Source organism: Aplidium turbinatum, chromosome 17 (genome assembly GCF_918807975.1).
Source record: "Aplidium turbinatum chromosome 17, kaAplTurb1.1, whole genome shotgun sequence".
Taxonomy (NCBI): domain Eukaryota; kingdom Metazoa; phylum Chordata; class Ascidiacea; order Aplousobranchia; family Polyclinidae; genus Aplidium; species Aplidium turbinatum.
This window is the reverse complement of record NC_137488.1, coordinates 13,557,476-13,585,237: the sequence shown is the minus strand read 5'-3', so window position 1 is coordinate 13,585,237 and position 27,762 is coordinate 13,557,476. Positions and strand designations below refer to the sequence as shown.

The window sequence follows — 27,762 nt, the reverse complement described above, 5'->3', positions numbered from 1 at the left end:
GCAGTTTAAAAATGCAATATATTTTAAACTTGTTAGATTGGTCATGAATTTTGTCAGGCTACGTCAATGATATGGCTGGTTGCATTTTTTAGTGCTACTCTTAACATTTTGTTGGCTTTTTGTAAAAATAAGGCCTCTTGTGCAAGTGGCCACCAAATAAATAACCTACTCTGAAGTTTTCTGTTTTAATTTTACCCCTTTTTCTTAATATCAATGCATTCATGGAACAAAAATTCCAGATTGAAAATCGTTCGGCAACACTAGCACATGAAATTGCGACACATATCTCTGATATGGTGATGACTAGGGCCATTTTTATTTTGACCTAAAAAACATTTTTTTGACTTTATTTTTATCAAATTGTGACTTTATTTTGACCTAACGAAATTGCTTATTTGCAGAAGGCACAGTTCTTCCTTTAATTGATAAGTTACCCAAACATAATATTTTGTCGATTTCAGACCCAAACATAATATTTTGTCGAAAAGTCAAGGTGTTTTAAGGATTATAAAAAGTGCGCCGTGTTTTTTGGCGATAGGAAAAACTTTATTCCTTGATTCGTGAATAGACGAGGTCCTTAAAAAAAATTTTGACTTATTGTCTTTTGCGGGCCCTAGTGATGACCAAAGTTTGTTATGCCAAAAATTATATTTAAAAAATACAAATTTGGACAAACTCAGAATGGAAACAAGGAAAATAACTTTAGTGGCAAAACTAACTCTATCGCACGATTAATTTAATCTGGATAGTAAATATACAGATTATTTGAGAGCACTCCTGATTTGCTGGCCTTGTGTAAATATATGGTCTACACATCCCTAAAACTGGTTCAAATATTGTTTTCTTGAACAAGAAAAAAAAAACTGTTCAGAAAGCGTTTTCTGCCTTTAGCAGTCAACTTATGTTCTGCTGATATCTGCGTCCACAAAGGACGATTAAGTTTTGGGCAAATTTAAAGTTCAACATTAAGTCAAGCGTTTCTACGTCGCCAAAAACTGCAAAATCTACTACATGCAGTTCACGTTCACGTCATGCGTTTGCAATGTCTTATCTCCATGAAGGAGTTTTTTGTGGCGTTGCATTTCCACACAGTTTAGCCAAAGAAACAACGTTTGTATGGCAGCAAGGATACAGAGCGACTACTGCTAATACGAGCAAGTTGACAACACCATCATAGTACAAACAACGTATAGAATCTTATACAGAGTTAAACTAAAAACAGGGCTACAGATAATGTCTGATAAAGATTCCGTCTAGACTCCGTTGTTCAGTATCTTTTAGAATCTAACTGAGTATAGCTAATGTTGTTTTAGATTTAGGGAAGTTTTTCAAGCTACGTAACAATAGAATTAGGCCACTCTGTTTCTGACAAGCAGTTTTACTATTTTTAAATTGCACAAACTTGCTGAGTGAAGTGCTACGTGTATACCATCTCGAAAGAGTTAAAAGAAATTGCAAATTCTTGCTGAACAACTTCAATATAAAATGCAGGAACTACATTTTCAGATGAGCTGTCTGCTACTTGTGTAAGTTGTTGTTATTCTGTTTTAAGCTTACATGTTGACAAACTGTGAGATAATGCATTTGAAATACGAAAAGACGTAGTAAATTCAGACGCTTTTGCAAGCATCAACAATCAACATGTAGTCTACACTTTGTACAGAACTCAAGCAATATAAGATTACTGCCAGCATTATTAAATTTGACGAATTTCTAAATTATGCCTGTTAAATTTTCAATAAGTCTATGTCAGTATATTCAAAAGCAATTGATAACTTATTTAGTAAAGAAGCATTTTGTTATGGTTGGCCTATGTGCCTTGTACAGTGACACATGATCTTTTTCCAACAAAGAATAGGGTTGCCGTGTTGTAATAATTTGTGATGTCTATTACCTAATGCCCTCTCTGCCCTTTGGTACCCTATTATCTATCGCTGGTCATAGTGCCATTACGACGGGGAATAACTTTTCCGGCTTTATGTTTCCTTTACCGGGTTGACATCCAAACAAAGAGGGTCGTTTGAAAATATATCTTGGACGTTGTGGAATTAGTCAAACCAGTCACCACACGATTAAGTGGCCATTGTACTGTACTTCTTGTGCCGATTTAAGGAGAACACGAGTATGACCATACTAGGAACTGCATTATTTAACGCTGGAATAATTTGATTTACAACTTTCCATGAACTAACATCACATGACAGCAGTTCTCAACCTCAGCACTTCAATACCGGAATTGTTGTGAAACGATTTTTAGAACAAAAAGAGAAGAATATAATAGCAACTTTGCAAAAAATAAAAATAAACTTCTACGCATTGTGCTGTGTGCGGTTTTTCGATAAATATCACCAATCAATAGATAAATTGTGCTGTCATAAGCAGCTATTCCTTTCACAAACGTTTCTTTTTTCTTTCTTATGTTCGCACCCTACAGCGCTGAGAGTCAACAAACAGTTATTTAAATCAACAAGGAAAACTTTCTCAAAGTGTGGTTGAACTTTGTTGGCATTAGCCTTGAATAAGGATAACTTTATGTGGCTGTAAGCAGGGCTATTGAGAGGATAATTTGGACACGGTACCAATGCGATCATCAGGCACCGAATCAAGATACTTTTTAAAAAACGCACTGTATTCGTTCCCGATCCCTTTGGAAAGGTTACGAGTTCCTAAAATAATCCCGGGCCGGGTCTAAAAGTACCCCTAGCCCCCCCTGCCAACGCTACTAGCTGTAAGACCTCGAATGTCTGACTTGGCCCGGTGAATAAGAACGTAAATTCTCAGCTTTTATTGCTTTTTTTGTGTTGGCCTAATTCTACGCAATAAATTAATTGTCTGTAGTTCTTGGTGTGTGCATAAGTCTTCGCTAGATATTAATAAAGAATCTTTTTATTTCGAAAATACCCAGCATTACTGCGCAAGTCGAAACAAGCGCCATCGCCACTTGAGTTTAGAATTATTATTCTCATAACAAAATCTAGTCTTAAGTAAAATAAAAATAGCGGACCGCGAAAAATCGATTTGCTTTAAAAGTTATTTCTGCCGTTTAATTTCGGTCTATTTTTACAGTTTGTTGCTGGTGAATGAAGGAGTTTTTGCTTCTTCAATGACATGTGGGGGTTCATTGAATAACACAGGTTCGGGCCAAATAACCTCTCCCTTGTACCCCAATCAATATCCGAAAAATACTGTTTGCGAGTGGACGATAACATCTACATTTGGTCAAGGAATTCGCATTGACATTGAGGATTTGGATATCAAAGAAATAGTGGTATCTGCAGGCACCGTTCGGTGGTAAGTAACTTTGACAGTCTTTCATGGTGTTATTGCAAATATAACCTGATACTTTTTATTTAGTCTTTTTAATTGGAGCTTAGAATCTAAGCGGCCGATTAAGCCAACCGATTAGTTTATGGAGAGTCTGGTTGGGCAAAGTTCATCGGTAGATCAATAATCGGCGATTCTAATCAACTCCAACACACTATTGTTTGCGATTAAAAAAATAACTTTTGTAAAATTAACCCAATTGGATTTACCTTGTTTAATCTTTTCACAAATAATCAGCTTGTAAGTCTACACTTTTACACAATAGAACAAAATTTAATAAAAGCTTCTTTAATTAAAACCAATTACAACCGACACAAACTGTGCTGTATGTACCGTATATACGCAGCTTTGACAAACTGTACATCTACCAACGGTTACCATCCGGTGAACTACAACGTGTCGCGAACTTGTGCGCAAGTTCAATAGAAGAGCTACCATCTACAGTTCTGAATGTGGATGCGCAACCATCAGGAGACACAACTGTCTTGATTTATTTCAAGTCGGACTACCAGATTGAACTCAGAGGATTTTCTCTTCGGTACACAATACGTAAGTCGCAAGGTAGTCCATTACTTTCTACTACCCCAGCCAGCAAAGTTGTCAGGTTACAACATTTGTACGAAAGACAACTTTTGTTGACTGCAAGAAAGCTAAGTCCTTGCCACCAAATCTTTCTATTTTAGCTTTAATTCAACGTCTACAAAGGTTGAATTAATGCAAAAGGACGGATTTTGCTGTACATTGCGCAAGTATTGTAATCTTTATCGCTTTTGAACGATATAATTTGTGATAGAAATTGCAAAAAACGTTTGATCTCAGTTAAAAGATTTCTAAATTGCGTAATATTTAATACCTGAAAAAGATAATAAAGCAGTATTGAAGCACAAAATAAACCATAGACTGGTCAGTTATTGAGTTTTAATGTAGTATCCTAATCACATCATCATCTTATTTTTTACAGTGTGTGATACTACAGTGACCGAAGCCGAGGGAACCCTAACTTCTCCGAATTATCCTCTCTTCTATCCGGACAATACTCAGTGCACGACAATCATTAAAACACTACCGGGAACAAAAATTAGTTTAACGATAAATGACTTTCAGTTTTCCGAAAGTGATGATTGCTCGCAGGACTACATCAGCATCAAATCTTCTGTTGACGGTAGAATGTTATTGTAAAAACTAAGTAGCCTAATTTTACTCTTGAACCATCGAATGATATTTTCTTTACAGGAGACATTTTATTTTTAGAAACTTTTCTTGGGCCAAAAGAACGGTATTGTAATGATATCCCATCTTCATTCACATCTCCATCCAATCAGTTGGTCGTGGTATTTAGGTCGGACTCGTCAAAACGAGCTCATGGCATTTCAGGGACATGGTCAGCAGGTAGAGCACTCTTATTTTTCAACCTTATATCACTCAATAAATATTTCTGCTTCTATCCACGTTTATTATATCTTGTTTTAATTTTATTGCAAGTGGTTATGTCTTTATTTTTATCAGACGATAATGGTTGCAATAGGTTTTACTTGGATTTAAAAGGGAATTACTAAACCTACTCAAATAAGTTCTAATATGCGGGAAAAAGGCGTTGAAATGTACTGTTCTATGAATACGCTGTTCTGTTAAAATAAACTGGAAATTAGACTAATATTTAAATTTTATTAAGAATTTAAAGTTAAATTTTATTGGAATTCAAAAGTTTTAATGGGTACCATAGGTCCATTTATATCACTGCCAACTTACAACCATTCGCCGATGTGCACTACATAACCACAACCGCTTGTCGTAAGCGGAAGTCTAGTTTGGCCTGCTTAGCCATATCAATATCAGGCCGACAACATGATATCAAACCAATTGTTATAGTTTTCAACTTTAATTACGGGACTTCTACAGTTGATCCCGAAATCGTCCTTTCTGAAACAACCTCAAGAACATTCGTAAGTAATTCATCTGCCCTGCAAAAGCTGTTTGACGCCTATTCCGGTACGTGTTCGAGGACTGTCAGTGGTTTTATCTGCCAAAGATGGGATGTAAACTTTCCACATGAGGTCCATTTTGTTCCGGATGACCCAAGTCACAACTACTGTCGGTCCCCTGATTCGGACCCCAAGGCGTGGTGTTACACGACCAATCCCCGACAACGCTGGGAACATTGCGACTTACGGAATTGTTAGTATCGCAATGCATCGTAGAGTTTCATCAATTTTTTTCTTTTGGGTATTATTTGATGCATTTTTCATCCAACGCAAGAAAAGCAAGGCATGATTACTTCACAGAGATTTATCCATGCTTGTAACAACACCCTTCCTTGACAGCAGGAAGAGCGAGTTAATTATACATATAACCATATCAAATTGCTGCCATAAGACAATGTGTTACCGACAATTGAATTCACGTGAATGTGTTGACTTGATTATTGCTTGGGTCAGTGATTTTTTTACTGTCAAACGACGCTGAGGGAGAGTGTTGACTTTCATTGGCACGCTATCATGGGACCACGTAGCAAACAAAAGGTTCTCACTTTACGTCGTTTCAATGTTTAACCGCGCTAATGTGGCGTCAAAAGAACATTTTTGTCAGTTGGGTGACCAATACAATACAAAGATCACCGTCTACCAAAAGCGCAAAATTTAGAAATGACATAAAAAATGACTAAGAGTTGCGAATGGCATATCACGCATTTTTTTAATACAAGCGAGTAGAAAGTTTACATTGAATTGAAGTCTCTGTTTGTCCTTTTAGGACTTCCTGTGGTTTTTGTGAATGAAGAATGCTTTGTCGACTTCATTTGTGTTCCATTGTAGCACAAAGTTATTTCGTTCATGCAACTGATTTGCTTTGGGATCGAAAGCTACCTTCAATTTTTTTACTTTCACTTCCTATTTACTTCCTCTTTGAAATCCCATTGATTATTTTGGCGGCATTGTTCTAAAACTTTCTTATCATTTGATCGATTTTTCTTCTACTCTTTCTTTAGCCCTGCAATGCATGCATGCTTGATTGATTTTAAATAAAGCCGTTGCCTCAGTTTCAATTTAATTATTTTTGTTTTATGAGTTTTCGTGTTGGTTTGACAAAGAATGCTACGAACATTCTGCTGCTGTGAGCCCTTTTTCCGATTTGCACACAGCAACGTAGCACAGTTTACTATGATAAAATCTGTATTATTATTTTTTTTAATTATTCAAGTTACCAGCAGCTGAACATTTGTGACCAAACAAGCAATGTTCTTCTTGCATTTGAGGCTGCCACAGGTCACATTGTTACATCCAGGCACAGCAGCCAATGGATTGTGTGTTCATCGAGCGTTGTTAGGTCCACAATATCTATCCTGGAGTCAGTATACAGTACAGGACATTGGTAGATAACGTGTTATGCAGTCAACAAGTAATGTTAATATCATGGAACAGAATATTTACTCACTGCATGTTTATCACTTAAAACATGGTGGTTTGGTGAATTAACAAAAATAAACCAATAAAAAATTAGAAGCTGTGGCGATCTAAAAGCTAAGGCAGCTTATTTGAATGTACCTTCAAAGAAGGTTTGCTAATGTTTATGTGATGAGTCAACACTCAACAACCTACATATTTCGCATTTTTCCGCAGAAACTAAACCAGCGACGTATCCGAAACGAAATAGAATAGAAATTAAAAAACAGCAGATTAAATAGACCGTGTAGCGCACTGTTGTTTCAAGCTTTTTCGAAGGTCAAACTTTTCATACATTTGAACATTTTTATCGATTTAGATTTTTAATATTTTCTTTTTATGCTAGGTATACCTGATGCCATTCCGAGTGAGCACACCGCAACATCTGCAGGTAAGAAGTCTTTTGTACATAATTTCAATATTGCAGCAAACCAGACACCAAAATTTGCCTTTATTACATCGTTTTGACGTTTAGCGATGATAAAAAGGTGTAAAAAAGGTATCTTTTGCTGCCTGAGAAAAGTTTAAAAACAGATTATTTCAGACAACAAACAAACACATGGGGTGCCATGAGTCTAATCATGGTTTAAATGAGTATAGATTTTAAAACTATGGATTATACTTGATGGTTAAAATCAACTTGTGGAAATTTTGTGCCATACGGGCTACTGTATGTAGCCCTGATATATCTAAACCTAGTTAATACTTAAAAACTCTGCGTCGTTTACCACACCTCTCATGCTCGATTTATTTAACCGGATGAGAAACTACGTCCGTTTTTAGCTTCTTTGTCACGTTGAAAAGGCTACAGTTTTTTTTTATACAAAACGTGTTTTTTAGACTGTATAGGAGTAGTAGCAAAGTTTGTTTTAATTTAAGGTTTCTTGTTGAAAGTAAACTTATAAAAAAGTAAAAAGTTTTAAATTGCAAATTGACTTTGTCTTGTCTGATCGGAAAAGCGTAGCTTTGGGTCCGTAAAGTAACGTCCCTACCCTAATGCACGGCCCTTCGGGTTTTTACAGTAAATTCAGATGGACCCATATTCCATTCAGCAACGACGAATGTTTTAAATACCGAATCGTCATCTGCATCTCTCAAGCTGCCTGTTGGTTATTTTGGGACTTGCTCAAAGACAGGAAGTGGTATACCCTGTCAGCGATGGGACAAGACCTCTCCCCACAGACCTTTGCATTTTCCCGCTAACCGAAGCCACAACTACTGCCGAAATCTTGATGGGGATTCCATACCCTGGTGCTACACGATTCACCCGAGAAGGCGTTGGGAACACTGCAATATTGCAGACTGTTAGTGTCTGATTTCTTGACAGCATCGCTTATTTTTTATCACCTTTTTTATATTGTCACTGCACCTCATGCTAGCATGCCATATAGCATGACAAGTAAACATTTCATCAAAAATCCACTGAGAAGTTCAAATATCAGACAATATATTTGCATTTACAGTGGCACACCGTTTCGGCCTTCTGGCCTCCTCAGTGCAGTAGATACATTGGGTATGGCCACGAAAATATTAAATAGGCATTTTTGGGCTTAATTGAAAAATTTTACAGCCCTAAAAGTCAAGCAATCCTGGAATCGAATCGGCCAGTAAAAACTGAACAGTAGAAGTCATTTACAATAAAATTCCGCTATAGTGACTTCTGCTGTAGTGCCATTTCGTTATAATGGCATCTGTAACAAAGTTCCGTTTTTAAACTACTGTAGCGTATAGAATTCGGACATAGTGACGTCTCGTTATAGAGACACTTTTTCCTAGGCCCCTTCAGGTGTCACTATAGACGAGTTCTATTGTATCATTTTCGGCTTGACCCCAAAGCCTTGGATAAAACTGCCATCACAATAGTTTCTAAAATTAGATAGTTTTTCTTTCGAATTGAAAACTTTGCGATGATTAACTTTTTTCGACAATCATTCTTGGGTCAGCGAAAACTAAAGCACGTACATTTTAGCATAACGTTAGCATTTTAGCTTTAACATATTTCATCACGCCTGCAATTTTTCTTTTATGTACTGTACAATGTGTACATTCTATTGCTTTCTACAATCTACATGTTATGGGAAAACTGAGTGAAGCCAATTAAAATGACATCTTCAAATTTTTTAATAAAAAAACTTTGTTGCTAAGACTGCTGTAGGCTGCAGCTACGCAATAGAACCCCATTCTCTTTCAAAGAAAGGTGTTAGGTGTGGGATGTATTAGTTGCTTTGTCATTTGCCCGCTCACAAAGTGTCTGAAAATTACTTCACACCAATGAATGTTGTTTGATTATTTTTTTTGTTATTTTTTGGCTTTGATTTATGGTTTCTAAATTGCGTCACGTATGTGGGTGAAAGACTACATTTGTGTCTGTCAGCTATAGCCTTCCACTTCATTTTACCATTTTCAGGAAACCCGCTTTCGCAGTGTGGAAATGATGCTGCAAAAATGAATTGCACTTTCCTTTTAAATTATGTTTTTGACATTTTTTTATTTTATTTTATTTTTTTATTGATTTGTTTTTATTTTGCGATTGTTTCCTATTTTCTTTGTCGTATTTAAATCTTTCGTTGAGAATAATTTTTTTTTAAATACATTTTTCTTATATCAGGTGTCCCGGGTGAAGCCACAACAGTTGAAGACACAACTTTATACTTATCAAGCACGGGTATGTTTAAATACTTTTTGCTGTGTGGTGTTGAACTATATTTTCTTGTTTGTTGGTATTGCTGCTGGGCTTGTTGATCAAATGATCTATCGCGGCTAGACTACTTTATTTTCAGTAAAATCCTTATTGTGCGTAAGGTGTTATTTACTTTAACCTATTCGTTTTTGAACAAAGTAAATATAATAATTGATTCATTATCTGCTATCCTTCATCGTGTGATCATGATTTTCTCACTCAGCAGTTTTAACAAGTGTTCTTTCCTGTTGTTCAACGATTACAATTAGCATTGCTGTTGACATGAAGTTACTTCAGGTAATTTATTTTATAATTCCGCCATGCAGCAATGTTTAACTGCTATTTGTATTTTTTTATAGAATCCAACAAGCTCAATATAAGTTCATTTACCGGTTCTCAACCTAGAGCAATGGCAGACCCTTCTTTACAAGCTGGCGTTGGGTGAGTAGCCTAACTGTTTTCAGTCTGCTTTTCGAAACGAAATCAAGTGTTACTTCAAAGTTAGTAAAAATAAAATATACAAAACTTTTATTCACTCGGTTTAGTTTTAGGCTAATTTGCTGATTTTTTTGGGTTTTGCAATAAGCACCACTTGGTGTAGGCAAGAACATGTAGCCTAAGCTTACTCTAAGATTTTCAGGCTATTTCTAAGAAACGTTTTATTTTTTAGGGTGAATGGAATCTATATTGTTGTGGGCGTCTTGATATTTGTGATGTTGTGTGCTACTATCATCATCATCTTTGTCATACGCAAGAAATACCGCAAGCGTGTAACACGTGTGGCTCAAAATGATGACGTTATTTTTCAAAATCTAACAACTGATGATGAAAGAGAGAATGATAATACCATGATGAGGGTAAGCAACAAGTTGCTACCGATTGGTCGAGACGCTTAGAACTAAGTGGTGTAAAATTTTGAATAACCTACAAGCTATCCGAGTTCTATTTTGGAAAAACCACGCTGTTGCAAAAACAAATTTACATAAAAGTGCTGGGCTACTGGATTTACTGAGCTTGAATGCGGTTTTAGCCTATGGCAAAACCGGAGATATGAGCCAGAAGAAAAAACGTAGCTAAAACAACTTTCATACATAAGCCGTGTTTTTGAAGCGAAGAGAAGGCTCAATTCCACATTTAGCCTGTCATGATGGAACAGTCAGATGTTTCGGCCTTTTGCAGTTGCGCAATTCGTTTTGCTTTAGTGCTCTTCAAATCAGCAGTATCATCACATAATGTGCAGAAACCGCGTTTGCAATAAAATGATGCAAAAGTAAGCAAAAACGCGTTTTCTGCAAATTTGGTTGGCCTTCTGTAACAACTAGACGTACCACTTCCCTTAAAGTCATGATCGATAAGTTGACGCAAAGCTGCTGACACATGTCTGTTTTAGTTTATGAATTTTAAACCGCAAAATACGTCTACACATTAATCTAACATGTACTGTAAATGTTGAAAGCCAATTCAATTACAAGAGCAACAACAAAAGATAGGCTAGTTTGCCAAATCGTAAGATGATTGCAAGATATTTAACAATGTGACCGAATTTCGATGGCACTGCTTTAACGTGAGCAACTGAGCATTGTCAAAGAAAACGTTTCTCCAGTCTGGTGAATAGGGCTTTTGGTTTTCAGCGATACCTTTGTGTATTGAGCAGTGTAGAATTAGCTAATAAGTTGCTGTTCCGGGTAACCAAGATGTCAGCCTGTCTTTGGTCACTAGCCCGCATAACATTGACGTGGCCACGGGGAGGAGGCTTTGGGAAGCAATCCTCCCAAAATTTTATCTTTTCCCCCCAAAAAAAATATTTTCAATACTATTAAAACGTTTTGATAACATTGTATTACATGTTGAATGACGTTGCATAAATTTATAGCTACATTCAGCAGCTATATTTTTAAACAAACTTTTTATTTCAAGCATTAAAATATATTTGTCTCTCCAACAGTTGATTTCACCCCACTGAAATTATCTTTCTAGCCACTGCCGTATGGATTAGATTTGTGGATGTTAGATTTTTGGCTTTTTATCTTCAGTGAAGCCGAGCATGTCAGACAGACTCCTAGCGTAGAAGTCCACTGTAACGACAAATTTGTAATTTGACACTGTTACTTTGCTTTCAGACACGTGAAAACACTTATGTTGAAATACCTGTGGTCCCGTACGATGAAGTACGATTTACAAGAAATGGCTGCAATGGAATTGTTCAAACAGATAGGTAAAATGTACAATTGCTCTGAAGTATTTTGGTACATATCATGCTTACAATAAGTTGGCCTCATCGTCGTTCAGTCTGCTCAATAACAATTGTCTAGTATTTGCTGATTGGTAGTAGGCTACTCTCAGTCAAAGATTTTTCTATTGTTTAACTTCCGTTTGCAGTTAAACAACGTTTTCAGATGTATTCTCAACGGTTATTCAAATTGACAACTGCACGGTATTCGTTTCGTAAACCATCAAAAACGTCGCTCGAAAATATCAATATTCTGTTGCTTTTTTTAAGCTTTTTTGTCATATTTTGAAACAAATTTTGACCTACCTACTTTCATTTCAAAAGTGATGGATTTATCGAAGGGCCTGCATTGTACAGAAGTTGCAAGATTATGAAAACATATCACAAACACATCATGTTTAAACTATCACAGATTCTACATCTTAATCGTGTCATTGAACTCAATAAATTTCTTCCTTATATGCAGAAATACATCGACTGGAAGCGACGATTCTGTATCTACCTGCAAACGGGAAGCTACTTTACAACGTAATCAGGAAAGTTCTCAACACTTGAGAAATAAAGGTGAGAACGAAACTCGGTAAGATGGCATGGCGTTTTCTTTCTAACTTAACATTTCTTCTAAGCTTCAACAAACTTCTTCAGCGCTTTCTGAAATGCTTGATCTGCGATAACTATAAGGTTACGACAAGTAGCGTTAACAGAGGGCGTTCAGTGGTTACTTTTGGACCCGGCCCGGCATGATTTTAAAGGCCCATAACTTTTCCAAGGGGCCCTGGAGTTTAAAGAAACCACAGCATATTTTTTCTTTAAATTTTCTTAATTTGGGGCACACGGATGGATCTTATTGGTACCGGGGCCAAAATTGTCCTCTCAACGGCCCGGCCCTGGTTACGACAGTTGATGGCCCGAGACCTTGTGTAATAGTCCATGGGTGAACACAACTATCTTGACGTTGACAATGTTTAGTGTCTACCAAAGAAGATCAACCTTACCTCATGGCTGATGATGATGTGCCTGTATTTGAGAACACGACACCGGCCGCAGCGAAGCAATTCAATCCATATCAACTAATCGAAGATGATGACGATGTAGAATACGATTCAGGTTAGCGAGACTTAAATGTGATGAATTTTTTGGCAGGAAATTGACGTTTAAAGCGATATTTTGTCTTCTGAAACAATATTATCCTGATTTTAAAATGATGATGTTGCGATATTTTCTACGCTAAAAACTCGTGGGCTGCCTTTTAGTCGTTCACCAGGTAAGCATTTAAAGGTTCACCCAAACTTATGTGATAATCATTCATGGTTACGAAACGATAAATTTAGTTTGCACTGTTTGGTGAATAATCTTGTTGTTATATTTTGACTGACTTAAACTTATTTGTTCTATTTTCACTACTTTAATATGTTCTGCCAGCTTGCGGTCAACGAACTTGTTTAACTTCTCAATTGTTCGTGTATTTCAGAACAAACAAAAGCTGCTCCAGAAGAAGAACATTGGTATGCTTCCCCAAGGTCACCACTTTCGAGTACCTCAAACGGAACATCTTTGTATGATAACCCGAGACCGCAACAGCCATCCGTCAGCAGGGGACAACGAAATGAATCAGTAGAAAGCAACTACTGCCCGATGAACAACAGTTTCATAAAAAAATCTTCGAGCCCAAGCAAGTTAAACAGAAATGAGAGTTTGGTTTCAAACTCGGTGCCAGAGAGTATTGTTGAGTCAACAGAGTACGTTGCTATGGGACCACAAGCATTGGAAAGCTGAACACCGTTTAACCAAAATCATATTGTGTTTTGAGGAAAGGTTTTTTGTTGTTTTTCTATCTTACCACAATGGTATCATGCACCGCTTCTTTCAAAGATCAAAGCAGATACATGAGAAATAACTTACAAAAAGTTAACATCAAAAACGAACCCGTTGGAGTAGCCTATTTTGATGTGATATAAGTATTTAAAACGCTTTGAAGGTTTTATGTGCAATTTTTTTATGAATCATGTCAACTTACATGGATTCAGGTTCGGTGTGGCAAGCGGCTATTCCAATAGTCATTTTGCAGCTTGTCACATCAACTGCTTGGGATTGGAGGCAGTTTAGTTATCAGAACACTTTCTTCAAGTTTATTATGAGCATCTTATCTCCTGTTTGAAAACTCCAGAGCTCAGCCCCAGAAAAGATAACCAAACGACCACTTTTGCGAAGTGATTGTGTAAACCTACAAGATATTGAACGTTACACTTACCAAATCGCTAAGTCACTTCATTGACCAGACAAAGGGAAGTGAAATATGTGGTCTCAAGAAAGCAACCAATATACAACCCGCGCAAAATAGCAAACGATGCTTAGCACGTTCAAATGCTATCACATCAGGTTGTGCTCTTTGATTACGCTTTCGATAAGTCGCTGAATGTGCAACTGATAGCAGTGATAGGTCGCATCAAGTTGCTCCTCAATGGTGAAACTCTTACTTATTGTAAATCAGTTTTTTACACGAATAAGACTTTTTACGGTAGGGTGATCATGACCGCACAGCAATCCAGGAAAATTGACGTAACACTTGCACAATGAAAATCAGGTGTTTTTTGCGAGACTTGAAATCTTCTTAAATTCAGTGTACGGTCGTTTGGTTTTCTTAGCAATATCTTACATAGAGTAGCATACTTGCCCAGCAGGCCTTTGTGAAAATCGGAACCACACATTCCCCGGTTGTGAGTACAACCTCACATGAAAATCATCATTTGACAACGATCCAATGAAGGACTGAAGGTATACAATGACCTCTCTGGGATTTAAAGTGATTTTGTTTTATACGATTGATTTATTTTAGCACTGTATAAAATGACAGAAATAAAGTTTGGTTTTCGTGAAGTTGCGTGAGTATTAAAATATTTGACATCACAAAAACCTAATAAAATGAAATAAAAATTATTATCCAATACTGCATTGCTTGTTGTAGCTGGCTCTGTGGCAAAAAAAATAAGAATTCACACAGAATCCTTCTGGTACTTTCTATTTATTGTTAGCCTTCCATGCAACAGACACATTTCCACAGCACTAACTACAAAATCGTCTCAGTTCAAATTCACAACTCAACGTATCCAAACAGCGACGTTCAAATGGTGAAGCCCAAGGTGGGCTTACTTGGACGGAAAATCAGTCATTTTTTACATTGATTCAACATCTAAAGACGTTAAATTATGCAAAAGTGGTTGATTTGCCAGTTGTTGCTTCCTCTTTCTCTTTATGTTGTGACGTAAACGAAAAGGGAAAACATAGATTACCGTGAATTGACATATCACGACTTACTGAGTTCATTGCGCAGTTGGCAAACAATAAGAAATGCATTTATAGTTTTCTTATACTTTCAGAATTGTGTACTCAGAAGTGTCTCACTTTGTTCAACCAAATGCCGGTAACCGATGGACGTTTAGTTGGTTAGGACAGTAAATATTTGCAACATGGTGTTGGATTTTTTTCAACGATTACGTGGGGACAAAGGTTTAGCAGCATGATTTAGATTGATGGCACTAAATTTTTGTTTGGCTGGGTTTGGCTGAGACGTCTGGCGACGTTGAAACGCTGTGAAAAGGTCAACTTTTGCTAGCCAGCATGCGGATACAAGCCAGTAAGTTCCGTATACAATGATGTGGTAAAATTCAAAAACCTTGAGAGTAAAAAAAATTGAACTTGAGGAGATGCAAATTTCTAGAATGAAATAATTTAGCCGCCGGATACAAGTTCACTCGTGGCAAAAGGTAATTGGAGATCAAAACAATCAATACCAAAGCAATTATAATCATGACGTCACTGGTTATAGGAGGTTTGCATCGCAGAAGAGAAGTGGATCGCTAATGCCGACGCTTCAACAAATAAAAGAAATTTTCTACGCAAAGGAGAGTACATCATATTCAAACACAGACGCAAACCAAACTATGCAATACACGTGGATGAAGTAAACTTCCCAAACAGCGAATCAACCGTTTTTTACATCAATTTAACGTCAGCAGACGTCGAATCAATGTAAAAAGCGGTTGATTTTCTGTCTGAGTTCCATGTAGCTGAGCAGCGTCGACTGGAAGTTATAAAAATGAACTGCAGAGATAACACATTATTTTTCAGTCAGGCTGAACATCTGCAAACGTGGAATCAACAAAAAATGATGAAACTGTTTTTAAACTGGAATATTTACGTAACGTAATGAAAAATAAATGTTTTACTGCGCTACTGAGTCTTGATGGTTTTCGGCTCAACAAATTCGCCATTTTCAAGTCAATTTAACGTGAGCGAACGTTGAATCGACATCAAAATGCTGAATCTGAATAATTTAACACTCTCAGGATGAGATTTAACCATCTGTGGGTCCATCTCCTCCAGCGTCTGGTATATCATCATCTTCGTCTTCAGCGGCCGTCCACAGCTTAAAAGTAATAAGCAGAGTTATCTACATGTTCAATATTGTAACGTCAGATACTGAAAGACTTATAGAAAATCGTAGGTTATGATGGTAATGTTTTTATCATTTTTTTTAAGGCTATTGCAAGGTCAATGCTATTCGTAATAGTATACATACTTCATGGTATTGCTTAGCCGTGATAAGAGTTGGTGTGCCTCTTTTCACCTGTTCTTATGCATCATATTCTCTGTACCACACACAAGGGCTATATACCAATTTTACTCCAAGAAATAACTAACGTGATTACAAATGAAAAATAACTTTAATTAACCTTATCAAAAAAATTTCTCGTCTTTCGGAGATTTTACATAGTTTGGTGAATTAATCCTTTTACCCACCAAAAATATGGCTGCTAAAAAAAGAATAACCCGTCAAACAATGAGACCTCACAAAATTCGGAGATGTTCTACTATTTCCTGCCACAATTTACACGACATTGTAAAGTTGCGGTAATTTTTCCACCCTAATATTTCATATTAAGAGCTATCGATAAGCGACATACAATTTTTCAATTCCAAAATAAAATAAACTTTAAAATCAATTAATGCATTAGATTAGAGTGTGAATACTTGAAATTAAAAAGTTGTTCATAAATACTGGCAAAAGCCTTTTTTTCCATTCATACAACGTTTGCAGACTAAAGTTGAATCAATATAAAAGGAACAGATTTTATTAGAACCTAATTAATCTAATCAAGAAATAAAGAGCCCAGAATATAGATGCTAAACTCATGTTCAGAAAACGTTTCAAAAACTAAACTGGTTTCATCTTCAGTGCGATTAAAGAACATGAACATGAGTTTAACATTTACATTTTAGATGCCTTATTTTTTGATCAGATTAACCAGGCGTTCCAACCATTTTGCTCCTGATTGTTTTCATAAAAATACGTTACTTAAACATACAGTTAGATTGTCCCGGAGTAGCTGCATAATGAGAGAGCTGTCCTTGAATATGGTGTGAGGCAAGTTGTCCATATCCTTTATCGCTTCATCGAAAGCCTGGTCATTAAAAGGTATTAATCAGAAAGTTTTGACAAGACAGATATGCAGTAGTTTGATGTGGAGTATAATTCGCCTTTCAACACTTAAATTTATCGTCGGATGCATAGCCGAGTGGTGAGAGCCACGGTAGGACGTTCGAAAGGACGCAAGTTCAACACAACTCAAGAGCATGCGATTGTGTCTTTGATAAGACACTTAAAGGCATGACTGAAGGTGGACAAGGTTAGCTTCCTTGCCTTCCAGACCACAATATAAATCGTCAACCACCAGGAGAATTGAGAGAAAGTGCCAACATAAACGAACTGTTATAACAACTTCGTTTAAAGTTTTGTTATAAGTGGCTTTTGAAATTTCACTTTGGCTTAACGTATCATCTCGGTTTGAATGCGCATTTTCAATCACTAGAACCATTTCAAATATTGCCTGAACATGAGTCAACTTTGCAAACGGTTGTGAAAACTGCTCGTGTACAGCGGAAAACAATGCATAAAGCTACATGGTGTTACTGAACTGTAATACTGTACAATCATATCGCAATACAGTCGAATTTATTTTGTGTGTAAATGAATCATACGTTAGGAAAAGTCCACCACCCGACGACCCTCCTTTTCAGAAAACAGAAAATGAAACTACTTTTGCACATTGTGCGAGGCACTGAAAATGTAAATATGATTTGTCTTTTTTGAACTTCACACCATGATATTGTACGATAGCATTAACTTCAACTTCATATTTCACAAGTACAAATCGTCACTGTACTTACTAGCCTACATTCTTTGCTGCAAGCTGATAATGGAATACAAAAGCAATTCGATCGAGATATATCCTTGAACACGTTATTTATTTGAAAAGAACATCGCATTTTTTGTATACTTACAGTTTTGGCAATTTCACAAGCCTTCGAGTGTTGGCTTTGGATTTCGTAGTAGAAAACAGAGTAATTGAGAGCAAGGCCAAGTCTGATGGGGTGAGCAGGGTCCATGTTTGCCTGACAGATCTCGTATGCTTGAGAATAGGCCTCAGCAGCGCTGTTAGCACAAGCTGAAAGCACAAGTTGCAACTGATTAAATGCTTCATGCAAAGTTTTGAATGATGTCTGCGACGAGCGTCCAGCTTTTGTCATGGTTCATAGGCACTAAATTTTTAGAACATTTTGCACGAAGACATTCTACAGTAGGCTACATCGTTCTCAGTTCCTTCAAATCTATTTATGCTTCAGAGCTCTCCTGAATTTCTCTTGTGTGGCGTTGACTGATTTGGTTGGTTTGGTAATAGGTAGTGTTGGTGGAATGGTGGTACAATTAGCTCACGAATTGAAGTAGTTATCAATTTGTGTGATTAAAAGAAAAACAACATTCAGTCAGCAGAATTAAGAACGCCGGGACTAAGTCGCCGCTACAGTGCAAGGGTGGTAAAAGGCAGAGCCCCTCGACCCTTGGGGTGACGAAGAAGAGAAAGGTTCATACGAAGAAGAATTTAAGGATAAATGTTTATCTTTAAAACAAAGCTGATGTGATTAAGAAAAAACAATTTCAAAATATTTACACTTTGTCTTTATACTTAAACAAAATGCGTTCTCACTTTGTCGTTCGTCGTCAACAGTCACTTCCGCAACATATCGGTAGTAGTCTCCTTTCATTTTGAGATAAAATGTCTTGCTTTGGAAGTCGTCGCTCACTTCTTGCAACAACCAAGTATCAATAAGATCCTGTATTGCAAACGTTTTAAGTCAAAAAACTTCTTATTTGTGTAAAATTACTCCTTTAGCTTATCATTGGCAAGTGATCATCCTTCTAAGATTAATGCTGCAATCTAGACTACAACGAAGGGGCATAAACTTACTATTCCGTTTGTGCTTGAACTCAAACTGTTTGCTTTTATCACACCAACTTAGGTTAACTCAATAGAACGCCAAAAAAGAGAACATTTAGGGCTAAATTTCAATTACACCATAGGTTTAATATCGTATCGCGTTGACATAGAAAGAACGGGCAAAATTTTCTAAAAGCTACCAAAGGTAAAGCTTCTCACAGTCATTTCCGCAAGTTCCTGCTAGGAACTACTGTCTTACTGGGTCGAATTGTAAGTAAATTTTTACTTTTAATTTTTTTTTTTCAAAAAGAATCTACATGACTACGAAGCATATGTGCGCTGATGAAATTTATAAAATGACATCAGCAACTGTCGTTGGTTGGGGTTGGGGAACGGTTGTCTTAGGCAAATCTAGTTACGACTGCCGATAAAACCAAACAATGATCAACTGCTCGAAAACCCCGGCCTGGAATCAAAATGTTCTGCACGAAAATTGGCCGAGTTTAACGATAGAGCAAAAGCTTGAGTGATGTTCCAGGTTACAACTGTGTGACACACCATGGAAATACATTAGATCAAAATAACGAATCGGTTTTAATGATGGCTCTTACTTAAATTGCTCCATAAATGCTGACATGGCATATACATTTACATCTGCATATCAAGACGAACATGATAAATAGTATTCATTAGAACGGAGGTAACGCAGTGTTTAAAAGAATATCTTATTCAACTCTGTGCATCGCTGGATAGATGTGAAGATAATGTTATAATTTAGCTGGTAAAAGAAATAGTTTAAAAAGCTATTGATTTATTGATTGCAAACGGGGACAATGAAAACTAGCTTGCATCAACAGGCGGAAGCTGTTTAAATTTGTTTCATCGTTACTTAAAAAATTAAAAACTGCTGTATGTCCGGCTACAGTAAACTGGGGAAATGCAATTAAAGACCTGAGTTAAAGAATCACTTAAGTCACATTCAGTTATCATCAAACATATGATGTATGATGGTCATTGGTCAATGCATGTCCACCATGTCCACATGCATGTCCATGCATGTTCACATGCATTTACCGAATAAATGGGATCTGATATACTGAGCAGATATGAAACAATATATTTAACAAGGACTGGAGTATTCATTCTGTATTTTTTTGAATATATTTGGCACAATACCTTATGAGCATACTACAAGCAGCCTGAGTAGTAAAATGGTCGACTGAAATCTATTTGAGAAGTTTTTCATAGAAGATAAAACTGTATTTTCTTAAATCAATAGCAAAGCAAACATAGGACCAAAATGGTTGGAACGCCTGGTTAATCTAATCAAAAAATAAAGAGCCCAAAATGTAGATACCAAACTCATGTTCAGCAAACAAACGTTTCGAAAACTATACTGTCTTCATCTTCAGTGTTATAAATGTTAAAATGACATTTATAAATGTTAAAATGACATTTATAACACTGAAGATGAAGACAGTATAGTTTTCGAAACGTTTGTTTGCTGAACATGAGTTTGGTATCTACATTTTGGGCTCTTTATTTTTTGAATAGCAAACATTTTATGCAAAAATAAACAGACCTCTTTGGAAAGTTTTTCTGCTGTCATTCGTCTATTTTCACACACAACTCCGTTAAGCTAGCTCCAGAACCAGTAAAATCAAAAAAATTATTTAAAAAAATGACAATCCAAGCAACACTGAGCTTGACAATGTATGTAGGTTTGAAATACTTCCCAACCAGCATAGGCCCAGTTTAGGGACGTTAAAACAACGTTAAAAGGCAATTTTTGTTAGCTCGGTACTTACCACAACTTCTGTGCATGTTGTTTTGATCTCAGAGGCAATCGTTTCTAAATAGTCCTGGGCAATCTTCTTCTTCTTTTCTAAATCCTCTTTTTGTTCTATACTGGACACAACTCTCCACGATGATCTTCTTGTGCCGACCACGTTCTTGTAAGCAACCGAGAGAAGATTTCGTTCCTACAAAAGTCATGATGTTAACCCAACATATACACTCATGCAAATTACTTCAGGGTTGTTCGAAACGAAATTTGAAGGTCAATGTAAAACTCTTAGACACTTAAGTTGATAAAAACGAAACGAGGACAACTGGAACAAATCTTGTATCACAACGAAACTTTTTGTCTCGTTTTGAAAAGTTCTTCAGTATTTTTGTTTCAAACAGCCCCATTATCTGCTAAGGATAAATTACCAATGAAGTTATGCGTGTATGTGCTTCCAAGTGACTAAGTTGTTTCATCTTTATGAAAGCATTCTAACCTACGCCGTTCTTCTATCGAGTCTTCTAAATTTGGTTGATACATCACAGATCGACACATTCTTGTGCGACGGAGTTGTACACTGAAAGGTCCCACTTGCTGCACTGGGTGGTAAGTTGGTGGCACATAAGAAGATGATCCGCTGTTTGGGGCTTAGTGCCGCAAATACATGTAATTGGGCCCGTGTTGTAGCCGCACTTCATCATTGCAGAGTTAGTATGGCCAACACTAGTTCGGAGCCGATTCAAGTTTTCCACTTTGCCCAGGGGGTGTTTGCTTCTGGGGGGAAGGACAGGACTCTGATGGCAAAACCTTCATTTCCACGTATGACGGATTGACGGGTTATATTCAAATTGTTGTTTCCATTGCTTAAGCCTTGTTTCTTTTTTCTTGTTGAGGTTAGTGGCTGAACGTGTGTTAGGATTTTTTTTCTTGAGTTCAACCGCGTCTGTGCAGCAGTTTATCCATAGAAAAGTCCGCTACAGATCACAAGAAAAAAACAATTTGAAAACTACAGGAGTAGGCTACAGTATAGAATGATCTACCGTGTCCAAACCGACAAAAAGTACTGGTAAGTTGTAGGCCTATCGTTACAAAAATGTTGTTTAGGTGTTGAAGAGCTTTGTCGGCGAACAGATTGTTGGCGCAGGACAAAGTTCTACCTGAACTGTTTGCGCTTGATTTCTTTAAGCCGAGAAATAGCATTCAGGCACAGAGTAAAAAAACTTATGAATTATTCAACAGTTACTGAGGTGCGCAGTTGTAATTCCTGCTTGTATTGCATTTTGCTAGACGTTTTAATCAATAAACTTTAATCGGCATTGCAGCGCCACATGCACTACTAAACTGACAAAAGCTTAAAGAAATGTAAGGTGGGTACATAACTGGCATTTGCCTGTTGCCTGTTTCTCTGTATTAGTGTTTTTGCAGATTGAACACAAACACAATCAGCAGTCAAAAATGCAGTTTTCCTTACATGACAAACTTTCATAAAAGAAGTGCATGAAATATACAAAACACCCGAAATGCGCAGTTCAGCCATGACGCCGCTACCAGAAGTGAACTATTGATTAAAGATTTTTAGACAACCAGAGAGTGATATGACGTAACATAAACGCAGCACGAGATTCAGATCACGTGACCACAGAGGATGTCAGCATGAAGGGCGGCGTCCGGTTTGATGGTGGATTTCAGAAGCGCTTTTTGCTTTGTTTCTTCGCATTTAAAAAAGGAAACGGCGTTACGTGTAGCCGACGTTCTGCGTTAGCCATGACCAAAACGTCTAGTTCATTTTTCAATTAATTTTAGTCTAGTTCATTTTTCGATTCATTTGTCTAGTTCATTTTTCACTGTGACATTCGAACAGCAGACAAAAGGCGGTTTAGTCTTAATTCGTTGTTTCAATGTAAATGCACAAGAAATGGCTGCTTTCAAAACATACATTACGCCTTAAAAATGATACACAAATCACCGGTGACTAATTATGATATCCTGGTTCCGGTATGGTCGGTCACTGTACTTTGGCTAACTATCTCAACCAAGCGTTCTGTTTCTAACGAATTCAAACAAGTAACTAACAACTAATCAACTATCCTAAGATACTTCACAATGTATACATCAACGACTTGTTTTAGCCTGATGGCTAAAACATCAGGCTAAAACAGATCTACATTGTGAAGTAAGCAGCGATCATGCTGCTAAAAGCGAAACTCAATCTATTGCATATCTTAAGATAATTGCGACAATAACTAGAAGTTTATCAATTTTATCGATAACTATCACTTTGTTGAGCTCGATGTTAAAAAATACCTTTTTTGAATTGGCATTTTTTATTGTAACAACCCAGACAGCAAAATCCGTCATTTTTACATTATTGAACGTCTGCAAAACGTTGGTTAGGCAATTTTTAGATTACCATAAGCGGTTGCGTGTGATGGTGCCATGATCATCATTGGCTTATGTGAGTTACCAATTTCTTTACCATCAACTTTTATCGCAATTTTTGTGAGACGGGGACTTTTAGGCGTAAAGGACTGTTTCAATGTTAACGCTCTTGAGGGAAAATATCAGAATCATCATATACGTGAACCACATACTTCACTCACACTTGGCGTCATGCACGTACAGTATCTATGATGACATATTTAAAGGCCTACTAAATGAAATTTTCAAACGGGAATTAAGCGTTAAAATGCGTAAACTGAACATTCAAGAATACATTTAAAAAAAAAATTACCGCATAAAATTTGTTTTCAATGGCACTGGCAAGGCCCAATATCCAATGTTTCATTTATTTTTCATTTTTTTCAAAATGACCAAAAGTGGAAAACTGCTCGAGAATACGTCACTATCAACAGCAATAACAAAAGCCACGTTGCCACATCTGATGTTTTAACATCAGATCTGATGTTTTGAGCAAACTGTGTGATGTTTTGATGTTGAAATCTGATGTTTTGACGTACATACATACATAGCCTACAGTTAAATCGCCCGCAGTAACAACTATTGCGCGATTAGCTGATTGTTAGTCTATAGTGATGTAACTGTACAGTCGCACGCTTCGCTGCTCACGCCAATTCCCGTTTTGAAAGCTCTGAAAAAAGCACGAGCGGAATGCTGATCAGACCGTAATGAGGCAAAATTTTATTGAAAATCGTTTTATGGTAGCTTGTTAAACACAAAGAACGTGGAAAATCGCCAAGTCAGGTTTTTCATTTAGTATCCCTTTTAACAACTTACGCCACATAGTGACCTCGTGCAAGGGTTAAAACCCAAAAAACGCCGTGAACCTTTGTATTGTCTTAATCAGGAGTGACTGAATTACAATGAATTGTATTGTTTTTGTTGGTTAGCATTTGATTATATATAATCGATTAATTGTATAAGGCAAGTACCATAGGTTAGCGGCTAACTTAACGAGTAATACAGTTATGGCCGCAAATACGACTATAAATTATGTATTTCCACTGCTACTTTACACCTAGCACAGGTGTGATTCAAATGAAAAGCATGGAGTTCTTTCTTGTTCGTCGTTTTGGACTTTGACTTACTTCAGAAGATAAAGGTATTTTCATTTTGGCGACGGTTTTCATATGGGAGACCATATCATCATAACGCTCGGCCTGCTCTGCTATTTTGGCAGCATCGATGATCTTTTTCTTTTCAGGGTTCACAGCCTCGGCATCTGCCAAAAAAATATCATTTCATCAGTTCGTTATGAAACAATCGAGACTCAAATTTGAACTACCGATGGTGCTGATCATAGAGAAAAATGGAGGCATCACTGCAAACAACGTACGATCCTAATGACTTGGGATGATGTCCAGTTTGTCCATTACTTTACGAATCAACGGAAATAAATGAGAAAATCCTAGCTAGCAAAACTTGCCATTTTTATATCGTTTCAAAATCTTATAGCCGTTCTTCTTCTTCGTTAAAATGATGTAATTTTAACAAAATTTTCTAGTTGAGATACGAATTGTACTTGTAAGATTGCAGTCGATGAAGAAATGAAGGCTGTGTCATGGACAACTCAATTTAATTATAAAACGTATCGAAGCAGAATAAAAAGAAGATAAAGAAAAAGTCCGTCAAAAGTAATTAAAAAACTCACTATCCACATTTTGTTCGTTTTGATCCATGATGTCTCTTGAAACTTTAGGAAAAGCAAAAAGTAAACTATTATTGCAAACAAGCAGTTCAGCTGATATCGATCTTCAGTATCGATCACCTTCTGTTGCAATTTATAGATTTTGCCTGCTGCTGTAAAGATACTAACAAAATAAAGTAATAGCTGTCATGCTACAGAATTGATGTATTTTATCTCGAAGCTTTAATTTAACACCACCATTTTCGCAATTCTGACCTTATTGCGTTGTGTGAGACGAAACAAGACTAATTCTAAAAGAATTTGAATCTCAAACTAATGACATAAGCTGAAGAAAACTTACAATATGTCTTGTACAAACTAACAAAGTTTGCAACAATTCAAATTAATTAGCATGCATGCATAAACCACCACACTTCTGTGTCAATATAACAAAACTACAGTACGCTCTCGCCTCTCTCTCGTATTGTCGTTAAATAATAGGGCACCCGTCTGTTGACCACTGTCCGGTCTCATTGCCAATGGATACCAGGCCCACCACGTCATGGTGTGTGCTATGGCTGCGTGATCCTCCGTTCTTTTCGCATTGTTTGTGTTTTATGTTTTGTGTTTGTGTTTTATCCGGCAATCCTGTATTTTTATCTCTAAAAATGTGGCCAGTTCGAAAACGCTTAAAAGAAAGCTTGGTACCTACTAAGTTTAAGTCGTCATCAGTCAAAATAGGCTAAGTGTGCTGTCAGGGCTGCGATTTTTTCTTTCTTGTCCAACGACCAAAAATTCTGCGTTTGTTTGTCGAATAGTAATATGACGTCAGAAGAGTCAGATAAGCATTTGGCCAAAAATTACCGCACAAGTTGTGTGGATGTACGTCACAGTCACGTAAGTTTTTAATCACATGCTTCTTCTTCTTCATCGTGTGTCAAATCACATGCTGATTGAGTGATTGCAAAGGAGTATCAAGCACTAAGTTGTCTACCTACCGGACGTGTATATTATTTGTTTTGCTCCGGGAAGAGAACTGTTTTAAACGCGAAATTGAGGATTGCAAAAGAAAAAAGCCCTTAGGCTATACCGCTAACGTAACCTACTGCGTGACAGAGATTGAGATTTTTCCTTGGCATCTTTTTAGTCTCGCGATCTCGCTTAGTACGTAAATAGTTATGTACGTACCCGGTCCCGCACGCAAACACACTTAGGAGCAAAATATGCAAGTTACCAAGAAACACAGCAAAGATAAAGCGAAAAATGAACTACAGATAAAAGAAAACAGAACAATACTACGATAATAAGAAACAACGGCGTAATGTTACAGCATTTAAGGTGTGCCGAGATGGCGGACAAGCCTCTTCGTACAACAATGCAACAAACTAAATGCAATCACGTACGAATCACGAAATTAAATGCACACAAGAACGAATTAATTAATAACAGTGAAAAGAACGAACATTCGTAACAAGACAAGCATTAATGCCGGGGCATGCTTGCTACTAGATCTTGATTTTGCTGCCTTTGCATTACTTTAGGCCGAAGATTTGCGTTAAATGCCAATCGCTTCGGAACAGGCAGTCAAGTGCTTTTCGCAACAATGGTTTCGCCAGTGAATTCGGTGGGCCGCGCCCGCACATGCCAACGATCTTGAATAGCTTCGTCAGACAGCGGCCTTAATCGCGAATCGTGCAGTGCGTAGCTGGAGCAGAAAGACTCGACGATACATTCGTTACAACAGCGCAACAGGTACTTCAAGCAGAAGTGCATGAGCTCACTTAAACCCTGGTAAAAAATTTTCTTTGTGAAGACGTTGTACCACAAACTTTCAATCGAAGGAAACGGCTCTTCCGATACTAGGCGCTGATGAAGCGTGCGGTACAGCGAAATGAGGCGTTCCTGGTTAAAATCCGCACCTGCGGACTCTGGAAGACGGCGAAAACCAGAGAGCTCATCACTTGTAGGTGTTGAAGAGCGTGCTGACGTGCTGCTGTTGCAATAAGTATCTCACAGAGTCAATTTTGTTAATTGGCTCATACGGTGAAATGCAAACTGGCATTGACGTTCACAACTAAAAGTAGCCTACTTCGGTTATTTTATCTATAAAGAAACCCGTTGAGTCGAAAAGCACAAAACGTGTGTGGCGAAATGTTTGATGCTAGGCGTTAGAAATTCGATCGAAGCATTTTCCTGTAGTGTTCAAAATGTTCTTCTGGAAGAGAACTTCTTTCCATAAAAATAGCGGCTCTTTCATCTGTATTTCTGAACATCTGGTTGGAAATTAGGCTGTTTTCTAGATGTGAAAAACTTTCGTAACAAGTAGGCCTATTCAACAGATTCATTTTAACAGAGCAATATTGTTAATTGGCTTATACAACGAAATACAAACTGGCATAGACGTTCACAACTAAAAGTAGCCTAGGTTATTTCATCCAGAAAAGAAACCCGTTGTGTCGAATAGCACAAAACGTGTGTGGCGAAATGTTTGATGCCAGGCGTTAGAACTTTGATCAAAGCATTCTCCTGCAGTGTTCAAAATGGCGGAGCGGACGCCTTGGGAGTTTTTCGCGTGAATCGTCGCTTTTAGGCTTTGCCTTGAATTACCAGGCGCAAGACAATTCACGTAAGTCGGCACTCTTATGATTGCATCACGTGATGCCCCCCCTGGTTGTTCCTCGACCTGACGACGTCAGTCCTTTCTCAGTTTTTTCCGTAAGGCACGGTGTTTGTCGAATAGTGACGGCGCGTGTCGAGCGACGACGTCGCCGTAAAAGGCAAAAATTGCAGCCCTGCTGACGACGTTTAATCCTCAGTTTTTTTCCTTTGTATTTTTTTTTTTTTTTTTTCCGTAAGGCACGGCGTTTGTCGAATAGTGATGGCGCGTGTCGAGTGACCTCGTCACCGAAAAAAGCAAAAATCGCAGCCCTGTGTGCTGTTATAA

The 27,762-nt window shown here is 37.3% G+C and overlaps 2 protein-coding genes across 3 annotated transcripts; one reads left to right on the top strand and one right to left on the bottom strand.

Moving 5' to 3' along the window:
- Window positions 1-1,319: 1,319 nt before the first annotated feature.
- LOC145786068 (uncharacterized) lies at window positions 1,320-14,542 on the top strand. Of its 2 annotated transcripts, XM_082597710.1 has the most exons (15): window positions 1,320-1,526; window positions 3,067-3,291; window positions 3,671-3,873; window positions 4,286-4,486; window positions 4,576-4,713; window positions 5,224-5,499; window positions 7,108-7,152; window positions 7,784-8,065; window positions 9,370-9,426; window positions 9,801-9,882; window positions 10,112-10,298; window positions 11,562-11,656; window positions 12,138-12,235; window positions 12,641-12,778; window positions 13,143-14,542. In XM_082597710.1, the coding sequence occupies exons 1-15, from the start codon at window positions 1,486-1,488 to the stop codon at window positions 13,445-13,447; spliced, it is 2,373 nt and encodes a 790-aa protein (XP_082453836.1). In that variant the 5' UTR covers window positions 1,320-1,485; the 3' UTR covers window positions 13,448-14,542. The 2 variants fall into 2 exon arrangements, with proteins under 2 accessions (XP_082453836.1, XP_082453837.1); XM_082597711.1 differs by lacking the exon at window positions 5,224-5,499.
- A 135-nt stretch (window positions 14,543-14,677) lies between these two features.
- On the bottom strand, window positions 14,678-25,198 carry LOC145786070 (14-3-3 protein gamma-A-like). The gene is made up of 7 exons (XM_082597712.1): window positions 24,843-25,198; window positions 24,280-24,413; window positions 20,757-20,930; window positions 18,718-18,844; window positions 18,014-18,177; window positions 17,038-17,133; window positions 14,678-16,097 (listed from the first exon to the last, which is right to left on the bottom strand). The coding sequence occupies exons 1-7, from the start codon at window positions 24,868-24,870 to the stop codon at window positions 16,026-16,028; spliced, it is 795 nt and encodes a 264-aa protein (XP_082453838.1). The 5' UTR covers window positions 24,871-25,198; the 3' UTR covers window positions 14,678-16,025.
- Window positions 25,199-27,762: the final 2,564 nt, after the last annotated feature.

Coding starts and splice junctions, on each gene's coding strand:
- LOC145786068 (XM_082597710.1), top strand. CDS start 1,486: ATGCAGGAACTACATTTTCAGATGAGCTGTCTGCTACTTGT. Junction 7,153..7,783: donor GCACACCGCAACATCTGCAG/GTAAGAAGTCTT, acceptor GGGTTTTTACAG/TAAATTCAGATGGACCCATA. Junction 10,299..11,561: donor ATGATAATACCATGATGAGG/GTAAGCAACAAG, acceptor CTTTGCTTTCAG/ACACGTGAAAACACTTATGT.
- LOC145786070 (XM_082597712.1), bottom strand. CDS start 24,870: ATGGATCAAAACGAACAAAATGTGGATA. Junction 18,845..20,756: donor CAACATGCACAGAAGTTGTG/GTAAGTACCGAG, acceptor TTTGCAATACAG/GATCTTATTGATACTTGGTT. Junction 17,134..18,013: donor CTTGTGAAATTGCCAAAACT/GTAAGTATACAA, acceptor TTTAATGACCAG/GCTTTCGATGAAGCGATAAA.